The sequence below is a fragment of the Balaenoptera physalus genome, assembly GCF_965194825.1.
Source record: "Balaenoptera physalus genome assembly, chromosome: 12".
In the NCBI taxonomy this organism is placed as follows: Eukaryota; Metazoa; Chordata; class Mammalia; order Artiodactyla; family Balaenopteridae; genus Balaenoptera; species Balaenoptera physalus.
This window is the reverse complement of record NC_138897.1, coordinates 16,687,267-16,711,266: the sequence shown is the minus strand read 5'-3', so window position 1 is coordinate 16,711,266 and position 24,000 is coordinate 16,687,267. Positions and strand designations below refer to the sequence as shown.

The window sequence follows — 24,000 nt, the reverse complement described above, 5'->3', positions numbered from 1 at the left end:
GGGACGAAGTGAGAGAGTGGCATGGACATATATATGCTACCAAATGTAAAATAGATAGCTAGTGGGAAGCAGCCGCATAGCACAGGGAGATCAGCTCGGTGCTTTGTGACCACCTAGAGGGGTGGGATAGGGAAGGTGGGAGGGAGGGAGATGCAAGAGGGAGGGGATATGGGGATATATGTATATGTATAGCTGATTCACTTTGTTATAAAGCAGAAACTAACACACCATTGTAAAGCAATTATACTCCAATAAAGATGTTTTAAAAAATAAATAAATAAAATACAATGCTAATGTCAAACCTGAAAAAAAAAAAAAAGATTAAAGGAGTCTGGTCAGAATAAGGCCAAAGCCTCTTCACTCCAGAGGAATCATTCACGTCAGTGTAGCTCAGTGGTTAAACAACGGACCTGAGAGTCACCAACCCCAGGCTCAGCGCTCTGGCTTTTCTGCTTCCTAGCTGTGTGACTATGAGCAAGTTATTTCACTTTTCTAAGCCAAAAAGGACTTATAAAATGGATAGACTAAATTAATGAAGTTGTTACAGAATAAGTAAGATAAAATAATCATCCCTGTGTCTGGCACACTAAAAGCGCTCAAAATACTGTAGCTATTGTTGTCACAATTTCCTGAATTCAGATTTTCCTTCCCCGATAGATGGGGGATTTGGACAACATTCCACTTCAGGCCTCAGTAGAGAAACCCAGCTTTCATCTGTTATTATGTATTACAGTTCAGTCTAAGGTTTCATTTGAAAAAAAAGAAGGGGTTTTTAAAGTGATAGTGTGGTAAAATGATGAAAACCAGCACACTAACATTTTATATTTTCTGAGAGTAAAGTTAACTAGAAAGCCAGCAGTAGATTATAAAGAGACAGTATAACAGCGCAGCAGTTACACTGGCTGGCATCCCACTTCCGAGTCTATCACTTATTAGTCAATGTGAATGTGGGTGAGCTATTAAACCTCCCGGTGTCTCAGCTTTTACATCTGTAAGAGGGGGATGATAACATTGGCTACCTTATTATGGGATATGTGTTGTGAGGATTATGAGCTAATAAAAGTAAAGGGCTTTCTTCCGACAGTGCCTGGCGTGTAGAAAGAGCTATGTAGGTCGATGGCGGCAGCGGTGGTGGTCATGGTGGTGCACGTTCTAATCAGAGCCCTGTGCCAGGTGCACTGCAGGCTCAACTCAAGTGGGAAAATCTTCCATTTAAACAATTATTTTCTCTCTAGACAAAAATAAATATCTGTGACAGACTATATTCTTAGAAATCATATTCCCAAGAAATAAAATTCCCAAAAGATCTAATTTATAAGATTGTATTTTTAACCACATTGAATTCTTTGACATTTTAAAAGAGATCTGTTTTGTCCTTCTGTCCTTGAGTAACGAGGGTGGTTAATTAAATGTACAAGTAGTACTAGAGATGGAATTTTTAAAATACAGTGATTTGGTCTAGTTATTTAACATAAAAATGCTTAATCTCCTGCAGTATAATTTGTATGTAGACTTTGATACAAAAATTCTTATTACACTTTTCATGAATTATTCTGCAGTGGAGAAAAGGTATTTTGTTGTCAGTGCCTTAATATCCATGATTGCAGAGCTGGGCATACAGCTCTGAAACATTGGACCACACACTTAGCTTTTCCTGGATGATGGAGGCTAAACCTTCCCTTGAAGTTGCTTCTTCTCCAAGTCAAGTCTTGCTTGAGCCAGAATGTGTTAAGTGATACAATGGGAGCAATACCCGTGCTTTCTGGTTGGCTGTCTCTTAATGGTATCAGTTGTAGAAATGGTACCATTTCTACTGAAAGTCAGACTCTTTCTAGAAAGGTCTCCAGATCTACCTCTGCCCTGACCAGTTTGCATTGTTAATTTAACGCAGTCAAGAAGTAATTACTGAGTTCCTGTTATGTCCCTAGCCCAGATAAGGAGTATGCTGGGTGTTGAGGGAGATACAGAAAATAAAGAACAAGATCTATACTCCAAGAAAATTACGGGACTTCCCTGGTGGTCCAGTGGTTAAGACTCCGAGCTTCCACTGCGGGGGGGCGTGGGTTTGATCCCTGGTGGGAGAACTGAGATCCCACATGCCGCGTGGCCCGACCAAAAAAAGGAAAGAAAATTATAAGTCCCTTAATATAATGGGAGAGGGAGAAGACTGTAAATGGAATCCAAACACCTGTCAGCTACATGATTTTAAACAAATAGTTTAATCTTTTAAAATTTGATTTCCTCACCTATTAAGTAGGTCATTTAAAGATTGTTATATGGGTTTAAATCAGATCATGTATATGAAGGTGCTTTGAAAACCATGAAAATGCTACACAAATATAAAATTCCTGTTTTTATTACGATTACTTTTATCAGAGAAACTATATCTACATAGAACCGTAAAATATCAATAAAGCAAATACTGTATATGACTTTAAGTGTCAAGAGTGCTGCTGTAGGATTTCCCAGCAGGGTGAGAAAACTAGAGACCAGGTGATAAGTTGCCGAGGGTTCTGAACCTGAGATAAGCCTGGAGCCTTGGTGAAGATTTGGGTAGATGGAAAGGAGATCGTGACCTGAGCAGGGTCATGGAGGTTACAAATAAGCATGTCTTGCTCTGGAAGCAGGAAAGAGAGAGCAGAGTCAGATTTTGAATACCTGACAGAGTATAAATTTTACTCTTTTAAAGTATACAATTCAGTGGTTTTTAGTATATGCACAAAGTTGTGCAGTCACCTAATTCCAGAACATTTTCATCACGCCCCCAAAAAAACCCCATATCCATTAGCGGTCACACCTCAATCCTCCATACCCCAAACTCCTGGCAACAACAAATCAACTTTCTGTCTCTGGATTTGTTTATTGAGGACATTTCATATAAATGGAATCGCTCCATGTGCGTCCTTTTGTGTCTGGCTTCTTTCGCTTAGCACAGTGTAGTTAAGGTTCTTCTGTGGTAGCGTTACTTTTATTGCTAATGAGTCATCCATTGTGTGGATGTAGAACATTTTATTTGTCCATTCATCAGCAGATTGGCATTTAGGTGTTTTCCAGTTTTTGGATATTATGAATAGCGCTGCTATGAACATTCGTGTGCATATTCTTGTGCGGACACTTGTTTTCAGTTCTCCTGGATATTTCCCTTGGTGTGGAATTGCTGGGTCCTATAATTCTGAGTTTTGTTTTTTTGACGAACTGCCTAACTCCAAAGTGCCTGCACTATTGTATATTCCTGCCGGAAATAAACGAGGTTTCCCATTTCTCTACATCCTTGTCAGCATTTGTTACTGCCTTTTTGATTATAGCCATGCTACTAAGTGTGAGATGGTATCTCATTGTTTTGTTCTGCATGGTTAATGATGTTGGGCATCTTTTCATGTGCTTATTTGCCATTTGTATATTGTCTTTGGAGAAATGTTTATTCAAATCCTTTGCCCGTTTTAAAATTGGATTGTCTTTTTATTGTTGAATTGAAGAGGTCTTTATATATTCTGGATACAAAGTGTCCTTATAGATATAGGATTCGTCCTTACAAATATATATGTCCTTATAGAAAGATAAGTATTTTCTCCCATTCTGTGGGTTGTCTTTTCACTTACTTGATCTTCACGGCTTAGTGAATTAAACCCACTCCCTTTGTCGTGATTTTCAAAATGCTATCTGTGCACTCTTACTTTCATTTCCAGCGATCATTTAATTCCTTGCCAGGCTAGTCTCCTTTCCATTAGCTGTCATTCCAGGCCCAAGCTTTGTTTCTGTGCATCCTGCCTGTAACGCACCTTGCTTTCTCTCTGCCTTTCCAGATCGTACCCTTTCTCTCAAGACCGTCCGTTATTGCTTCACCTTACACTGATATTCCTCTCTGCACTTTATTCATTTCATACAGGGTTGCCCTCCTCACATGATATATGGTATTTAATTAGATGCCGACTTTTCTTTAACTAATAACATGAGCATGCCTGAATGAATTGCAAGCCCCTCAGGGCCAGGAACTGTCTTCATTTCTTTTTCGTTGTCCTCACTGCCTACATGATAATAATCAGGGCTCACTTGAGGTAGAATAAACCCACACTGAATATATGGGTGTGCCCATTTTGTCCTTTTTTACCCAAAGTGATACATATGAAAGACCCATTTTTCTCATTTAAATAGGAGTTCAAGAAAAGTAGGCAACCTGGATCCTGCCCTCTAGGGCCAAAGGAAGCAAGTTTTCTTGGCCGCTTAAAGCCACATTCTTGCTAGGGGTTAGGGCTGCAACTACAAAGAGTTAGGGAACAAAAAAAAAAGCTATCTAAATGCCTTTTACAGTTCACTAAGGAAGCACATACTGATATTTTTGTTGTTGCTGTTTTTAGTTTGGTTTTGTTTTTACAGCCTAAACAAACTTCTCTTCAAGAAGATGTTTAGAGTTGTTTGGTACAGTTTTTATCGTATCATTTCTCAGTAAAAAGAAAATGACTCATCTTTTTTTTGGGGGGGGTGGTGGTTGGGGGGTGCCTCACTGCACAGCTTGCGGGATCTTATTTCCCTGATCTGAAGCCGCGCCCCCTGCAGTGGAAGCGCAGTCTTAACCACTGGACCACCAGGGAAGTCCCATGACTCATCTATTGAACACTAAAACTAACCCAAATTTTAGATCATTTAATTCAACAGACCATAGGTGGAACATTAATGATATTTATATCTCATAATGAAAATAAATAACAATCCATAAAATGAGCTTTCTCTGCTTAGAAAAAGCTACATTTATATTTTTATAACTCTTACTAATATTGTAAGGAAATGCTATGGAATTGCATATACTTGACACTGTAGTGGCTGTTCATCTGAGTTGTGTTTATTCCTTCATCCATTAAATACTATACTCCTGCTGTGTGCCAGGAATGCACAGATAAATGTAAGACTGCCCTGCCCTGAAGAAGTTTCTGGTTTCACAGAGGAGACAGATGAGTCAGCAAAGAAGTCCTTAGCCTTTTTTTGTATTTTAACATCATGAGATAAAACTGCATTCCATATGATACCATTGGTTACAAATGTATTACCTTTATGAATTAAAATACACTTCTGGATAGCATCTTGATGTTGGTTGAAAATTCAGTACTTAAATGAAGACTGTTGTCAAAATAATTTAATACAAATTCAGTTAACACTGAGTTGTGTTTATAGTTGCACATCTCTTAAATAAGCATGCATTAACGTCTTTTTTTTCTTAAAGAGCGCTACATGTTCAGAGTGCAATTTCTCTTTTTTCTTGCTTTTCAGGACTATTATATTATGCAGGACACGGTTATGAAAACTTCGGGAACAGCTTTATGGTCCCTGTTGATGCACCAAATCCATATAGGTCTGAAAATTGCCTGTGTGTACAAAATATACTGAAATTGATGCAAGAAAAAGAAACCGGACTCAATGTGTTCCTGTTGGACATGTGCAGGAAAAGGTAAACTGTCCATTCTTTATATACTGAAGCTTGTTGGTCAGTGAAATATCAACCTTGACAAGTTAAATCTAAAGGCAAACCTGTGCATGGTAGGAATCACTTAAGTTTGTGAATTTTAGGTTATAGACTGAAACTGATGAAGAAGAAAACTAGAAAATATATTTTCTGTGTGTGTTTTACTTTTTCCTGTCTGCTCTAGAACAAAAGTGAACAAAAGGGCATGGGTATTTTCTCATAATAGAAAAGATACAGGGACTTCCCTGGTGGCGCAGTGGTTAAGAATCTGCCTGCCAGTGCAGGGGACACGGGTTCCAGCCCTGGTCCGGGAAGATCCCACATGCCACGGAGCAACTAAGCCCGTGCACCACAACTACTGAGCCTGCGCTCTAGAGCCCGCGAGCCACAACTACTGAGCCTGTGTGCCATAACTACTGAGCCTGTGTGCCATAACTACTGAAGCTCGTGAGCCTAGAGCCCGTGCTCCGCGACAAGAGAAGCCACCGCAATGAGAAGCCTGCGCACCGCAATGAAGAGTAGCTCCCGCTCGCCACCAACTAGAGAAAGCACGAGTGCAGCAACGAAGACCCAACACAGCCAAAAATAAATAATATAAATAAAAATTAAAATTAAAGAAAAAAGAAAGAAAATATACAGCTCTTCAGCCTGCCTTTAGAACGTTTCTAACAATCCCTGCAGCTGTTCCTCCAGGAATTAGCAGAGACACCATGCATGGAGTGAGGGCCTCTAGTTAGTCGTGGTATTGCAGACAGAGAAAGTTTAACTGAAGCAGATGTTTGAAGATTTGGATCCCATTTGTCTGCCATTGTGTTACTAAGGAGTGGAGCCAATGATGATTCTACTCAGATTTAGTGTTTTGCTTGCTCAGCTTCTACCAATCAAAATCCAATGCCCGAATTCAAACGTAACTCCAGTTTTAAAGCTAACAAGAAAAAAGGTGTGAGGCTCTGCCGTCTCAATAGTTTAGGAGCCCTGGATTACTTTTGGTAAATATGTACCTAATAAGATAAAGGAATTTGAACCTATAATTTTAAGTTATGGGTAATAGGATAGTATCATGTTTATTATTTATGTTCTTTTAAGAATGCTGTTTTAACTTTTCATATTTGTATCTGTCCTTCTCCTCTCCTACCTTTTAAATAGAAATGACTACGATGATACCATCCCAATCTTGGATGCACTAAAAGTCACTGCCAATATTGTGTTTGGATATGCCACGTAAGAAACTTTTATGTTTATGTTGAGGATTCCTTCATTCTTTGATGACTTCTTTGTGATGGTAGACTAGAAGCCTAGAAATATCCATAGCCATCTAGGCATAAATTTGCCTCGATATTCTTGATAGAAATTTTTAAGTAATTGACTTCAGCACTTCATGGCTTGGCATCTTCTTTTTACTAAGCACCAAAGCATTTAGTTCTTGCTTAAAGATGAACTCTTTAACTGGGATGCCACGTGAGAGGCAGGGGAGTGCTTGAGGCTCATCAGTTTTTGCAGAAGCCTCATGCGGCAAGTGTTTGCTGCTTTAAAAATGTCTTTTTTCAGGTGTCAAGGAGCAGAAGCCTTTGAAATACAGCATTCTGGGTTGGCAAATGGAATCTTCATGAAATTTTTAAAAGATAGATTATTAGAAGAAAAGAAAATAACTGTGTTACTGGATGAAGTTGCAGAAGGTAAAATAAAAACTAAAGAGAAAGCCAGTCAGGGTTCTCTGTTGGGTCATTACTTTATTCCTATTGTTACTGTGCGGATCTGGAATTAGTATTTATCTTATAAGACAATTTTTTTTATACAATGTTCACAATATAATGTTGTTTATAGAATGTTCACAGCTACATGCATCTGTGCAGTATTACTTGAACTACAAGTCTGACCCCAGACATGGTTGTGAAATAAATGAAGTTTAATCCTCAGAGCTCTTTACCTTGTTTCTATGCTTAGTGCCTGATGCTGCCCAGGCTGCTTATTTGCAAAAAAAAAAAAAAAAAAAATTGTCTAATGAGCATCCTCTTTCAGGATCAGAAAGATAAACTTTACAGAAATGCTGAGACCCTATGGGGAAAAGCTGGGTTCTTTTTTTTTTTTTTTTTTCTTGATGAACTTAGTAGTTTTAAAATTCTGCTTTAAGGACAGGATCCTAGAGGTCTAACACCATGTCTTCTATTCCCTTCTGTTGCTTCCTCCCCTGCCTGGCATAATGCTGTGCTCGTGTCAGGTGCTGAATAAGCACATGTGACAGCCGTAGATTGACATGTGTTTTTTGAAATGCCATTTTACAAGTCATATCAGAAAGAAGGCAGTTCTTTTGCAAACTGGCTCACTAGCAAATGGAGTTTCATGGATGTTCCAAAGATGGCAGCTTGAGTGTATGGTATCTGAGTGTTTCACGACCTGCTGTTAATCACATTCGTTTATTTTCATGTTTCTGTCGGTGTAGATCCTTTAGCTGGATCACTTAACTACTTTCCCCTTTAATGTAGACAGTCAGAGCTTTGGCCCTCCTTCTTCAACCAAAGAAGTTCTGCTTTTATCTGTTTTACATATTATGTGGGCTTCTATTTAAGTTCTCATTTGAAGACAAAGTTCTGGCGCTTAAAAAAAAAAAATTAAAGCCTTTGGAGTATGTCAGTTATTTTCAAAGTGAGATCTGTGAAGGTGCTTCAGGGACTCTAAAATGTTTTATTCTAATTTTAGTCTTTAAGATATATTAACTATCTTAAAATTTAGTAAAAAGCACCAGTTCACCCACATATGATATATACTTTGTTGTTATGGCAATGAATGGCATCCCAGTATGTGCTATGAGTTTATATTTGAACTTCTGGATTATATTTTTATTTTATTATATATTTGAACTTTGGATCTTCTGGATAACTTAAAAATATTCAGAAAAAAAGTAAGTATTCAAAGATCATAGACCAAATAGCTAAGGCAGAAAAACTACCTTTCCAGTTTCAATTGTGTACCAGTGAAACAAAATATGAAATAAGCTGATTGCTGTTACAAGGCTCTAGTTGTCAATCTGTGACGCCAGATTTTGATTTTTGTACTCCAGACATCATTATTGTTAAGTTGCTTGAAATTGCAAAATAAATTCTTTCCTATCTAGTTTTGGCAGTATGGCATTTAAGGGACCCAAAAACCATCTTACTATATAAAACTCCAAGACCTGCTAGAAAAGATTATTTAATTAGTATTTAATTTTTAATGATGTAAGTCCCTTAGAACATACTTCTGACAGTTTTTATTGTGAAATTAGTTGTTCAGCATGAATCTCAGACCTTGACAGTAATCTACATCCAACTATATGTTCCCTCTCTCTCTTTCCTTGCCCCCCCTTACATGGTAACCATCATTCTAAATCTTGTTTATCATTCCCTTGATTTGCTTCTTACATAGTTTTAACTGAGTTTATATTATGTCTGCAAGAAGTATGTATATTTTAATTTTAGTTGTTTTTAACTTTATCAAAAGATATTATGCTATGTATTTGGGACTTGAAGTTTTTCAATTAATGTTATATTGCTAAGAGTAATCCATATTGTTGCATGATTGTGGTTCATTCATTTTGACTGTATTATAATAGCCTACTGTGCAAACATACTAGTTTTTTCAGCTGCTCTCCTGTTTGTTGAGCATTTGAGTTACATCCCAGTTTTTGCTATCGTGAACAGTACCATTGTAACAATCTCTTATATGTCTCCTGGAGTATGTATGCAAGAGTTTCTTTGGGGTATAAATCTAGTATTTGGAATTACTGGATCGTGGGGTATGTCAGTATTCAATTTTAAGAAATAATGCCAAACCGTTTTGCAAAGTGGTTGCACCAATCTACACTTACCCTCTTCCCCATAATGTACAAGAGGTAGTGTAAATCCGCACTCTCTTCATCGCTTCAATTGTCAGACTTTTATTTTTGCCAATCAGATGTGTTAAATACTATCTCATTGTGGTTTTGATTTGGGTTTCCCTGATTGTTAGTGATATTGAACATGTTTTTAATGGCAATATGTATGTCCTCTTATGTGAAAATCTGCTCGTGTCCTTGGTCCATTTTTCTATTGTGGTGTTTTTGCTTTTCTTACTAATTTAGAGGAATTCTGATATGTTCTTGATGTCGCACTAGCTAGGACCTCTGAGACATTCTTGAATAAAAGTAGTAGTGGTAGACATTCTTGCCTCATTTCTGATTTTAAAGGGAATGCTTCTAATATTTTCACATTTAGAATCAATGAATTTAAGTCCAACGTGATAATCTTTTTCCTTCAACTAGAAAATTTAGTTCAACTACATTTACCGTAGGCTTTTCGTATCTGTTTTAACCATTTAATTTTTTATTTGGCTCATTCTTCCTTTTTCATCTTTTAAAAAATTGATTTCTATACCTTCTCTCCTACAATATGATTTTATATATGCTCACGACCCTTAGGCTCCCCCCCAACCCCCAATATGTTGATATAACTTAGTTCTCAATTGTTTGATATATTCCTCCCTCCCATTCTGTGTGTGTGTGTGTGTGTGTGTTTATATAATAATCATATATATAAAATCACACTCTGTCTTTCTCTCTCTGACCTTATTATTGGTGAAAGACAAACATTTGGAATCTCTTTGTGAGCAAAAGGGATAAAGTCTTAGAGTTTTATGTCTGTTTTTCCCAGGTGAGTAACTACTTTCCCAGGACAGATATTAATTTATTTTTATTAATATATACAGAAATGGGATAAATTTATTGTAATGTATTCATACAAAAGAATATCTGGTTTTATAAATTTTAATTGAGATTTGTTAATATTCTTAAGTCTCTAAATCGTGTTGAATGAAAATAGTATTATAAAAATATGTGTATAACATTTTTGTTAAGTACAAAATCTAAAACGTGGGCACATACTATTTACCAATATCTACATGAGTGAAAATTAAAATATGCGTAAGAATATATACAGAGTACTTTGGTTACTTTGAGTTGGGGGAGGACCGTGATGGTGCTTTAACATATTGGTAGTTTTAACACATTATTTCCTTTTTTAAAAATAAATCTTAGGAAAAGACAGCATGATATTTTAACTTGCTCATAGCTGTGTCATCATTTGTTTATTATGAGAATGTATTTGTTTATTATGTTGAGAATGTATTTCTCAACAGAGTATAGACGTAAAATTATGACTGCCCATACAGTAAAGAAATATACTTTCAGCTCTTTGTAAATTTCAAGGCTTAAAATATTGGGGATTCATTCATAGAATTATAGAAGATAAAAGCTAGAAAGGGGCCTTTAGAAGTGAACTGGTCCAGTATTTTTTTTTTAATTTATTTATTTTATTTATTTTTATTTTTAGCTGTGTTGGGTCTTCGTTGCTGCACGCAGGCTTTCTCTAGTTGCGGCGAGCGGGGGCTACTCTTTGTTGCGGTGCGCGGGCTTCCCATCGTGGTGGCTTCTCTTGTTGTGGAGCACGAGCTCTAGGCATGCGGGCTTCAGTAGTTGCAGCATGCAGGCTCAGTAGTTGTGGCTCACGGGCTCTAGAGCACAGGCTCAGTAGTTGTGGTGCACGGGCTTAGTTGCTCCGCGGCATGTGGGATCTTCCTGGACCAGGGCTCGAACCTGTGTCCCCTGCATTGGCAGGCGGATTCCTAACCACTGTGCCACCAGGGAAGCCCCCTGGTCCAGTATTTTTACCTGTTTGCTCACTGCTATATCCCTAGCACCTGGAACCATGCCTGGCACATAGTAGGTGCTTGGTAAATATCTGTTGAGTGAATAAGTGATATTGAGGATATAGCGTGATTTGTAGGAGAGTTCTTGGTCTAAATGAAAGGATGTGGTCTTAAAACTAATATTCACTTCTTATCTTTTAGATATGGGTAAATGTCACCTTACCAAAGGCAAACAGGCTCTAGAGATTCGAAGTAGCTTATCTGAAAAGAGAGCACTTACTGACCCAATACAGGGAACAGCACATTCTGCAGAATCTCTGGTGCGGAATCTCCAATGGGCCAAGGCACATGGTACAGTAAAGTCTATTTTCTATGAGCTATTTCTATAATATGTTTATATAAAATCATAAAGTGTTTTACCTTCTGAATATTCAGCTTTCCTCCGAATTTTGTAGGGAAAATATTTTAGCCTAGTGAGTAAACCCAAGACTAAGCAAAGGTTTCAGTTATAGATATTACATTGATTTATTTGATGTTGGAAATATTAAATTAACCCATTATTTTCACCTTTGGTAAAATTAAAATGATCATTCTTAAATTCTATCTTTAAAACTATTTTCAATTTGTCTAATATACAATCCCTTAGATTCTCCTATATTGTGAGATGTTGAAGTGTGCCATTTCAAAAATCAGACAGGCCCCTACTTGATAAACATGTTACCTGTAAAATGGGGACAAGAAGTAGTGCTTACTTGATAGGGTTGTTGATATCGAATGAAATCACATGTAAAGACACAAACATGATGGTCAGCAAATACTGAATGCTTATAAATATTACTGAGCATAACTGAGCTTGTCTCCTTGACATTTGAATCCATGGGTTGGTGAGCAAGAGAAAGAAGGTGAGGCAGAAATCATCTGCAACTTAATCACCTCTGGTGATTCTATGTGATTTAGTGAAAAAATAAGTTTAAATTATTGGCTGAAATAATGGTTGGTTGAATCTTCTATGAATCCCAAATATCTATGCTGTGGATACATTATTAAGTGATAACTTAAAATTAATTGTATTTGTTGAACTCCTATATAATGTCTTTCTTTTCGTAACAGTTTGTTCTCTAAGATATATTTTTGGTAAATTAACACACTGAAGCACATTAAAATGCAAAATGCCATAAATATATTGTCTTGGCATTCCAGATAATTGGATAAGTAGTTAAAATTCTTTTTCTTTAAAAAAGCTCTAAAACAACAACAAAAATCACAGTTAAGAGCAACCGTAAACAAAACCTTCCATAAAATGAAATTAAAAGGTCAGATAGGGACTTCCTTGGTGGCGCAGTGGTTAAGAATCCGCCTGCCAATGCAGGGGACACAGGTTCGAGCCCTGGTCCGGGAAGATCCCACATGCCGCGGAGCAACTAAGCCCGTGCGCCACAACTACTGAGGCCCGCACGCCTAGAGCCCGTGCTCCACAACAAGAGAAGCCACCGCAATGAGAAGGCCGCGCACCGCAATGAGAAGGCCGCGCATCGCAATGAAGAGTAGCCCCCGCTCGCCGCAACTAGAGAAAGCCCGAGTGCAGCAACGAAGACCCAATGCAGCCAAAAATAAATAAGTAAATTCATTAAAAAAAAGTAGCAGAATTGTTAAAGATAAAGCATAATGTCACTGAGTAGTTTATTTAAAACTATTTTCATGAAGAATAAGGAAACAGTGAAAATATATCTACAATTGTATGTATACTTTTGATTACCACTATAAAAATTATGTATGCAGAGGGACAAGAGCTGTAAGAAAATAGAAAACAAAAGATACTTGCTTGACCAGTAGAATATTGCACTCTTTTTTTTTAAGTGTGTGTGTGTGTGTGTGTCTTTAAACCATGTTAGTTATATAACATTTTTAAGCAGCAGAAATAGCTCTAATTGTATTTTGCCTCAAAGAATATTTGTTTGCCACTTAACATCAGAAAACTTACGAAGCATTCTTTAAATATTTATAAATTGTTTTTTCAGAACTTCCAGAAAGTATGTGTCTTAAATTTCAATGTGGTGTTCAGATTCAATTAGGATTTGCAGCTGAGTTTTCCAACGTCATGATAATCTATACAAGTATAGTCCACAAACCACCTGATATATTAATGTGCGATGCCTATGTTACCGATTTTCCACTTGTAAGTCTTTTTCTTCTATTTAAAATATAATGATATATCCTCACTTACTAACAACTAAAAGTTTTTGAAAACTTAAAAGTTGATAAATGTAAAGGAAATGTATACATATTTATTACACTTATAAAAATATTTGCATTTCAGTAATGGTAGTCCTAATATTTAAAAACTGATTGCCAAAATACCTTAAATATGTTAAGTTTGGAAATGTCTGAAGTTCACCCAGGAAAGAAGGCTTTATTTCCCTTACCCTAAATAGGATATCAAATATGAAGGAATAAAATGTGCTATACATATGTCCAGAATAACTTCCTTTTGAAAACGTTTCCAAAAAAGTTACTACAACAGTGTAAGTCGTATTTGTCAAGCTATAGTAGTATATTGGAAGAATAGGAACCTAGTTCTTTCCAAAACATTTATTTCGTATTGGCCTAAGGAAGCCACTAAACAATATCCCTCTTTCCTACATAGTTGTAGTAAATTGAGACGTAAGCACAGAGTAAGGCAAACAATCCAAAACATCTCCTTTGCTTCTGATAAAGCCTTCATGGAGGACATTTGCTCAGTGTGACCCCCAGAATTAGACAGGTCTGTGCACCAGTCCCAGCAGCTCTGGACCAGGATTGGCCCCCGGGCACTGGGCAGGCGGAGCCTGAGGGCTGCTCTCTATAGAGTCACAGAGTAGGTCTCCTGCTCTCGACAGCCGTTGCCTCTAAAAGAAAAAAGGGAAAAACTGCCTTTGGCATGTCTACTTATTCCTGTTAAACATACAAATCACATAAATCCCCCTGCACCTTCCCAAAAGTGATGAATAAGGAAGGAGAGAATCCAGGAATCAAACACTAATGGGGCTCGAACTTAAAAGGAAACTTGAGGACACTTAGAAGTGTTTGTAGGAATAGTTTGAAAGTAACTGTCCTTTCAGAGCTAACTTCTTAAGTGTATGGGTGAGGAATTTAGAATTTACTCTAGAATGTTATTTTCATTGTATCTCTAGCCCTGGGTAAGGGATTACCTACTCTGGCCACAGTTCATCGGAGAGCAGTACCTGTTAAGATGTTTTATGGTCAGATGATGTTGTGACTTCCATTGATTTCATTAATAACGTTTGCTGATTTTCACAGGACCTAGATATTGATCCAAAAGATGCAAATAAAGGGACGCCCGAAGAAACTGGCAGCTATTTAGTATCAAAGGATCTTCCCAAGCATTGCCTCTATACTAGACTCAGCTCACTGCAAAAATTAAAGGTTATTACTTTTCCTGTCTATAACTACTAAGGGAAAACTTTATGAAAGTGAAAATGCATTTTTGCCTGTGAACCTTGAATTGGTCCATAGATGTGCTGCTGCTTTGCGTATTAAGTTGAAGTAGAGCGAACGGCTGGCTGTGCAGCAAGTCTCAGTGACCTTTTGCATGTTGTATTCTGTCCCTGATAATGGCCTGAGGATTTGTGTGTGAGAATGCAAGTAATTACCCTCCATGGTGTTAAAAAGTTAGAGACAAAAAGCATAGTCTACTCGTAAATATCTTAGCATTTTCAGTTAAGCATTTCCTATTTCTGACTTTCTACAAAACGTAACAAATTAGAATTGGAATTTATTTTGATCTTTTTTCATTTCTCGTTGACCTTAAATCAGAAACTACATGGTACATGGTCTATGGGATTGAGCTTTCTAATAGAACCAAATTCTTGCCAAACTGAGTTTTTATTTGTAGCCAAAACTTGGAGAATGAAGGGAGCACTGTTGACAGTCATGCGAGGACAGTCATAAACCTGCTGTCGCCCCGTTCGTGGCGAATCTACTTACACTCTCCTTGTATCTTTGAACTTCTGTCCGTTATCTGATTCAATTATGCTTCTCCACCTATGATTGTGATTATTCCGTCGTATTTTTTTTTTTTATTCCGTAGTATTTTTAAAACAGCTAAACAAAATTTTGACCTAGATGTAAAGCCAGTTATTGTTTCATTAAAAGATCATTCCCCATCTCGAGTAATAGGGAAAGATAGTTTCCCAAGCCCCACTGCTTGGAAAATACCTTTTCCCTGTTCATCAGGAATACAATACCAGATCTCTACGATTTTGACTATACTAATTCAAAATATTGAATGAGGGAAAAGGAAGCTAATTCTAGCTGGCCTTTCTTAGTATAGGGAAGGTGTAAAGGATACCTTGAGGGTCTGGAACCTGGGAAACAGGAGTGAGACTGGGTTTTTGTTGTTGTTTGGTTTTGTCTGTGTGTGTGTGTGTGTGAATGATAGTCTAAGGTTGATATACTTTCAGGGTTGATGAAGATGACAAACGTTTTCTTTTCCTTTTCAGGAACATCTAGTCTTCACAGTGTGTTTATCATATCAGTACTCAGGATTGGAAGATACCGTAGAGGAAAAGCAGGAAGTGAATGTCGGAAAACCTCTCATTGCTAAACTAGACATTCACCGAGGCTCCGGACGGAAGACTTGCTTCCAAACTTGTGTTATGTGTAACAGCCCTTACCAGAGCTCAACAGCCGTGTCCGTGGGAGCTGGCCATTATCGTTCATCTCAGGACTCATTCTGTGGTGTTTACCATTCACATCTTAGTAACTCAAGTAATGTGATGCCGTCGGATAGTTGTCGTTGCAGTCGGACTGCAGATGCATTTATTTCAAGTCATCATACCCACCATTATTCATGTCAGTTTGGCAGAAGCAATGTGCCAGTAGAGACAACCGATGAAATACCATTCAATTTCTCTGATGGGCTCAGAATTTCTGAAAAGTGACCTTTTTGTTTTTGAAAGTTATCATAATTAATAGATGTCTCATCCAACAGTACTTAACATAAAGTGAGGTACTGGGGAGAAGCAAATATACATGTGGAAAGAAAAAATTAGTAACAGCTGTTTCATGGCAAACTCAGGACTTTGAGATGTTGGAATTATATTATTTAACTACGGACTTCCTCTTTTAAGATTCTGTGAATTGGTTGATTTGTCCTGTAAGTATGAAGTACGGATGTGTATATGTTTATGTGTATATAACAAAAATGTTTTCATTTTGACCACTCTGAAGTAAGAACAGTGGGAATGGCATTACTGTAGAATAAGTCATTGTATTTTTAGAGCCAGAAAATGTACCTTGGTGATCATCAGGTTTAACCTAACTTTATCAGTGGGAGAAACAGATTGAGGCATCTTGTTTAAGTTAGAGCTGAGACCTCCAGGCTTCTATTCCAGTGTTTATTCCACTACACACTGCCTTCCTGACAGGTTCTGAGACAGGTAGTATTTTTGTAGATAGATTTAAAGATATATAAATATGGATATCTGTATATAATCTAGAAATGTATGAACTTTAGTTTGTGATTATAGGACTTTGCTGCAAATGCCAGTTAAGAGGTTTGTATATAAATCTTATGTATAACAGGCTGAAATTTCTTAAGGTCATGAAAGCACGTGAGAAGTGACAAGATGTTTGTCTATGTTAAAGCCCTAGACAGCAGGATAATTTTGCTACTGGATGACCTTGGTAGCTCTTTACCTGAATCTTACAAATATTGGACATGTCCTTCCTTAATAAGGTGTATTTTCTCATTTTACTGGCCTTAGGAGACAGTCACCTTTGGTTCTACCTAAAAGCAAGTTTAAAAAGCAGCTGGCAATGAAAAGGTTGAATTAGTAGTTTTAAAACATCCCACAAAGAAAATCCCAGGCCCAGATGTCTTCACTGCTGTATTCTACCAGACACTTTTTAAAGAAGTAGCACCAATCCTTTGCAAACTTTTTCCAAAAATAGGAGAACACTTCCCAACTCAATCTTTTGAGGCCAGTATTACCCTAATACAAAACCAAAGACATTGCAAGAAAACTACAGAGCAATATCTATTATGACTATAGACACAAAAAATCATCAACAAAATACTAGCAAAATATAAGAAGTGTCATACACCACGACCAAGTGAAATTTATCCCAGGAATGCAAGGTTGGTTTAACATCCAAAATTAAACATAACGTGTAAATTATCTTGTTATTCACAATAGTTATATTCTATAATGTCACTATGAATACTGAATTAGCAAATACAGAGCCATTGCTCCTAGGGGAAATGTGTGTGTTTTACACATATACATATCTCAAATAGACTGTAACCTTAAATGCTAAAAACAGTTTATCCTGGTAGAGTCTATTTATTTTATAAGAGACAAAATGAGGTTCAGAAGTATTAAGTGACTTGCCTGAGGCCACCCAATTAATGGGCCAGACTTGGGATTCAGACCCATCCAACTGGCCCCAGAGCCAGAGCTTCTTGCACTATACTGCCTTTCCCCATGCCTTCTCCATCCTCTGGCCATCTCTGCAAGAGAGCTGAAACAAGAAGGCAAAGCATTGCCTTGTTTGACCTCAGTTGAGAACATGCACCTCAAGGAACTCAGTTTTTTTCACCAGTCTGCACATGTCCATGAATGGTCATAAAAGTGCTGCAAGTATTGACTTTAGGGTTATAAATAAATTTTAAATAAGTAAATTGGCAAATTTACAAACACAGAATCATGAATGAGGATCATGTTCCTAAAGATCAAAATTACTACAGTGTCTTGTCTTAATGTATACAGAAAAAGCATTTGATAAAATTCAGCACCCTTTCATGATAAAAATACTCAAGAAACTAGAAATAAAAGGGGAACGTCCTCAGGATGATAAAGGGCATCTACCAAAAAACCACACCTACTTAAACATCATACTTAATGGCGACAGACTGAATACTGACTGCTTTCCCCCTAAGATCAGAAATAAGACAAGGATTTTCATTCTCACCACTTCTATTCAACACTGTACTTGAGGCACTAGCCAGGGCAATTAGGCAAGAAAAAGAAAGGGCAACCATATTGGAAAAGAAGTAAGACTATGTATTCAGAGATGACATGATCTTGTTGTATATAGAAAATTGTAAGGAATTCATTTGAAAACTAATGAGTTCAACAGGTTGCAGGATAGATACAAAGATCACCATACAAAAATCAGTTTTATTTCTATACTAGGAATGGACTTTCTAAAATTGAGGGTTTTTTTTTTTCTCCTGTTTATAATAGCATTAGATGAATAAAACAAAACTACAGAACACTGTTGAAAGAAATTAAAGAAGATGTAAATAAATGGAAAGACATCTTTGTTGATGGATTGGAAGGCTTAACACTGTTTAGATGGCAATGCTCCCCAAATTGGTCTACAGATTCAATGCAATTCCCATCAAAATTCCAGCTGGCTTTTTTGCAGAAATTGATAAGCTGATAAAATTCACATGGAAAGGCAAAAAAACCCACAATACCCAAAACAATCTTGAAAGAGAACAAAGTGGGAAGATTCACACTTAACCAATTTTAAAATTATTACAAAGCTATAGTAATCAAAACAGGATAGACATTACAAAGGAATATAAAATATAACAGTCCAGAAATAAACCCATACATTTTATGATCAATTGATATTTGGTAAGGGTGCCAATACCATTCAATGAGGAAGAGTAGTCTTTTCAACAAATGATCCAAGGACAACTGGATAGCCACGTGCTATCCAGTGGCTATCCCTGGATAGCCACTTAATGGTATAAGGAAGGCTATCCCTTCCTTATGCCATACACAAATTTTAACTCAAAATGCATCATACACCTAAATAAGAGCTAAAACTATAAAACTCTTACAGGAAAACAGAGAAGTAAACCTTTGTGACCTTGGGCTAACCAACAGCTTCTTAGATACAGCACCAAAAGTACAAACAAGGGAAAAAAAATAAATTGGACTTAATCAAAATGAACTTTTGTGCTTTAAAGGACACCATCAAGAAAGTAAAAAGCCCACAGAATGAGAAAAATTTTGAAAATCACATCTGATAAGGGGTTTGTATCAAATATATAAAGAACTCATAACTCATAATAATGAGCCTTTTATATGCTAGTGCTTAATTATGGTTTCTGTAGAGCAGTAACCAATGGATTTTCTGTGATGATGGAAATCTTGTATATCTTCACTCTCCAATATGATACCCTCTAGTCCCATGTGGTCACTGAGGAGTTGCAATATAGCTGGTGTGAGAAACTTTTTTTTTAATTTTGGTTTTAATTTAAATAGCTACATATAGCTAGGGGCTTCCATATTCAACTGCACAGCTGTAGAGAATGGGGCTAGAAGGTAGGTAGGGTAAAGGGACTTTCTGCCTTTCACTTTATATTTTTCTGTATATTTGAATTTTTAAACCAAGCATGTATTTATAATTTTAAAACATTGAAAAAATAAGAATGGTGCGTTTTTTTCATCTTTTCCATCAGCCATGCTTTTATTTTACTTGAATCTCTCACACCAATTGCTTTGTAATATTAGCATAGGATTTTTTTATGTACATCAGTGGAATTTAGGAAAGGTAACCTATCCATACCAATGACAATGTGAGGAAGAGATTAGGATAGTAAAGGCTCACTAAATCCAAAGCTAATACTTGATTCTGGAGAAGGTATTTTCTGGAAAGTAACTTTAAAAATTATAAAAATTATAAGTTACATGTTTTCTAATAAAAGAAAAATCAAACCTAAATACATGGGATCATTTGAATGTAAAACATTAAAGTGTTGTTCATCCAGAGATGAACAGGTAAATAGAGGTATAGCCTTAGGAAAGAAAGTCTTTAAAGAATACTGAAAAGGGGCATTTAGACCATTTGTTTTTCCTTGCTCTCCAAATCTAACTTGCACATGAAGCAACAATAAAGTTGGTCTCAGTAATCACAATTTTTTTCAACTCATCAAACTCAAGAAATTCAGTTATGTATCCATAGCTCAGATAACTGATATACTGACACATAGATCTGCACAAGTTCAGTGTCAGGATGAGATCTGATTTTTTTTATTTTTTAAGGGCCAATAAATGTTAAGTTGTTTTCTGTTGTTTAAACGTTCCCCTGGTATTTGTATGCTGTTGCTTTCAACTACCAACTGTTGCCAGAAACTCAGGATTTACACATTACTTTCATGTATGTCAACCTGTTTTTCTAGCTTAACATTGTGAATTTTATCCAGGCCCAACCAAAATAAGTTTTCAATACTTGCCCTTGAATTACATATTTCTCATATTGATAAACTGTTAGTAAAGAAAAATATACCCAGAAATAATGTGTGTATAAACGTAATTTTTTTTTTCTGTTTGACAGCATTAATATCTCAGCAGACACAAAGTTTGGCTTTACTAAAATCTGAGTCCGCTCCAAGTGGTGTGACTTAAAGCGTGTTATTTATCTTGTGTATGCTTTTTCTATTTCTTTATCTGTAAAACAGGGATGATGATCTCATAGGGCTTATAATACTTTACAGGGTTGGCAGTACTCAAATTCCTGTAAAGTGCCAGCTTTTTGAAAAGGATCATCATTCTCCAAATCTGGCATTCTCAAAATCATACCAGTCCCTACACAGGGCGCACTATTTGTTATTAAGGTACTTCCTACGATGCACTTTTCATAGTATTGGCAATGCATATTGGCTTCTAAAGTAAGTTGCAGTTGAATTTTGTTCACTCCAAATTCACTTTTCAAAAAGTATGGAAATTGAACGTCCCCAGCCGTTAATGTTACGTAAAGTACTTTACACACAAAAACAATTTGATTAGCAATGTTTCTAATTGGTGGGATTGTCTTTGCTTACCTGTATTTTCCAGTTTTTATACAGAGAACAACTATAGTTTTAAAGTATATGGTTTAAAATTCTGAGCATCAATAAATTTGTTTTTGGGGCTTCCCTGGTGGCGCAGTGGTTGAGAGTCTGCCTGCCAGTGCAGGGGACACGGGTTCGAGCCCTGGTCTGGGAAGATCCCACATGCCGCGGAGCAACTGGGCCCGTGAGCCACAACTACTGAGCCTGCGCGTCTGGAGCCTGTGCTCCGCAACAGGAGAGGCCGCGATAGTGAGAGGCCCGCGCACCGCGATGAAGAGTGGTCCCCACTTGCCACAACTAGAGAAAGCCCTCGCACAGAAACGAAGACCCAGCACAGCCATAAATAAATAAATATTTTAAAAAATGCAAACCTTTAAATAAATTTGTTTTTGAACACAATTTTTCATAAATGCAATCAAGTTTAAAAATGCAAAGTGTCTCATGTAGGGTTTTTTTGGTATATTTATTTATTTAGTTTTGGCTGCATTGGGTCTGTCGTTGCTGCACACGGGCTTTCTCTAGCTGCGGCGAGCAGGGGCTATTCTTTGTTGTGGTGCGCGCACGGGCTTCTCATTGCGGTGGCTTCTCTTGTTGCAGAGCACGGGCTCTAAGTGCTCAGGCTTCAGTAGTTGTGGCATACAGGCTCAGTAGTTGTGGCTCGCGGGCTCTAGAGCGCAGGCTCAGTAGTTGTGGCACATGGGCTTAGTTGCTGTGCAGCATGTGGAATCTTCCCAGACCAGGGCTTGAACCTGTGTCCCCTGCATTGGCAGGCAGATTCTTAACCACTGTGCCACCAGGGAAGTTCTCTCATGTGGTTTTTGATGTCATGAGTAATTCATACATAGGTGCTTTTTTTAATTTTAAAATTGAAATGTTTCCAAACTCAAGAGAAAAGTTGCAAAACTAATACAAAGAATTCCCATATTCCCGTCACCCTGATTCTCTAAATACTAACATTTTCCCATATTGTATCATTTTGTCTCAAATGTATATATGTTTGTATGTATATCTATATACATATATGTATGACATTTTTTCCTGAGCTGTTCGGAAGTAACCCTTTAGCCCCTAAGTAAATACTTAGGTGTGTATTGCCTAAAAACAAGAACATTCTTGGTAACCACACTGTCAAGATGACACTTAGGATTCCAGAACCTCCCTCTGCTGTGGCCTGACCGCCAGGAACTGAAGGCTTATCTTGTTTGTCTCCCTTCCCTCAGGGATCACGTCCTGTGCTCCTTGTCCAATATCTAAAAACTTGTATTGTTTCTTGTATTTTGTCTGGTATTCTGGTTGTTTAAGATGGGACAGTACCTCCAGGCCTTATCATTCCATCATGGCTAAGCGAACATTTGCAAGTAATTTTTAAAACTAATCACATATTCAAAAATACTTTTGGATGAGTTTGCATACATTACAAGAAACTATTACCAAACCAGGGTTCGTTGCTCAAAGCACAGCAAGTCAACCCTGAAACACCAAGGTCCGCAGCAGAGAAAGGGTTTATTCGCAAGGCAGCCAAGCAAGGAGACGGGAGAACTAATCTTAAATCTGCCTCCTGGAAGGCAAGAGGCTTTTATGGGATAAAACTGAGGGAGAGTGGGGAAAGGTGATCTGAGTCGAGAAAAAGGTGAGGTAGTCGTCATTCTGTGCAGGTGCAACTAGTCTCCTTCACAGGAAGGGTGTTGAGAAAATGGTAGCACCAGCACGATCAGAGGGTAGAGTTCTCAGCTCTCTGATGTCAAAAGGTCACCAAGAGGACATTCACACACGCCCAGCTGGAGGGTCAGTGGCCCTAAGCAGTCTTAAGTGGCTCAAGAGAGTACAGTTCCAGGAGGGCAGTTACCCAGCCGGCAGTAACAGTTACCCGATTAGATTCAGAGACAGCTTCTTCAGCAGGAGAAGCAAAGTTCCCTGGACAGTGAGATCCATGAGGGGAGGACAGGGTTAGTCCTACTCATCGTGGTGCAAGGCACATAGTCGGTGCTCAAAAATAGGTCAAAGGAGTGGACATCCAACCAGTCTGTTCTTGGTCCCGTGTCCCTTTGCCGACAGAGGCAGGTAGGGTTTGTCCATCCCTTCAGAGTCTGGTTCTCATCTAATTCTATTGAGACATTGATCTACCCGCTAACCTGCCCGAGGGTCCTGTGCTTTGGTTAATACGTACTTGCCACTAAACTAACTCTTCTTCACCGCTCATGACTTGCTGCTGTGTTGGCCTCAATCTTTAGATTGAAATGGAAGCCACCTGTTCTCTTTTAGAGAAGAAGTGTCTCTTGTTTTTATCTACGAGCAAATGAGGTTCCCAATACAAACCCCAAAGAAGACATCAGCATGGTTGTACCGTGGGCACCAGGCACTGGAGGTGGGGGAAACAGGGTTGTGAATTTACAACACGCAACCAAAGAGTTAAGTTTAAACGCCTGTACTTTAAAGATGAAGGCAGTCAGAGGCAAGGTGGGCATGGGGAGGGCCAGGTGCAGATTAGAAATTCAGGAACCTCCTTTGATGGAGCCGTCAGAAATCAACTTTCCCCTTGTAGATAGAAAAAGAATGATTCACAAAAAAGCTTCTGGAAAGCTGAAGTTATTGGGGGAAAGACTTTAAAAACAAGAAAGAAAATGTCTGAGACTCAATACAGTGATTTGGAGCTAAGAAGGCAAAATTATACTGAGCTGGTATTTGTACTTACGGTGAAGATTCACACAGAGGGCTTCTTGTATGCGTGAGCAAATGCATTCCCTTTATGCTTTTTCTCTGGCACTGATCATGTCTTCCTCATAAGCTCCCAGTCATGTAGGGGTTTGGGGGATGAGTGGAGAACAGTTCTCTCTCACTAAGCAGCCTCTGGTAGGTGGGTGGGCACCGGATAGGCCCCGAGTCCCAGAAGGGAAGCAGGAAAACAGCTCCTGTCCTCACGGTTTCCCTCGGTTTGTTCTAACCCAGCCCCGAGGTTAGGAGAACTCGAGTTGGGATTACGTGCCCCCATGAGCCCCGACTCCATCAGCCCTCTTGTCCCAGCATCTGAGGGCCGGGT

At 37.9% G+C, this 24,000-nt stretch overlaps 1 protein-coding gene across 4 annotated transcripts in view; it reads left to right on the top strand.

The window, feature by feature from the left end:
* MALT1 (MALT1 paracaspase) overlaps positions 1-20,533 on the top strand; it is a 59,521-nt gene extending 38,988 nt beyond the window's left edge. For all 4 annotated transcript variants that reach the window (XM_082417956.1, XM_082417955.1, XM_082417954.1 and 1 more), the window contains 7 exons: positions 5,263-5,440; positions 6,602-6,676; positions 7,004-7,131; positions 11,315-11,464; positions 13,132-13,289; positions 14,411-14,536; positions 15,613-20,533. In XM_082417956.1, coding sequence (XP_082274082.1) covers positions 5,263-5,440; positions 6,602-6,676; positions 7,004-7,131; positions 11,315-11,464; positions 13,132-13,289; positions 14,411-14,536; positions 15,613-16,053 — 1,256 coding nt within the window. In that variant the 3' untranslated portion in view covers positions 16,054-20,533. The remainder of the gene's footprint in view (positions 1-5,262; positions 5,441-6,601; positions 6,677-7,003; positions 7,132-11,314; positions 11,465-13,131; positions 13,290-14,410; positions 14,537-15,612) is intronic.
* Positions 20,534-24,000: the final 3,467 nt, after the last annotated feature.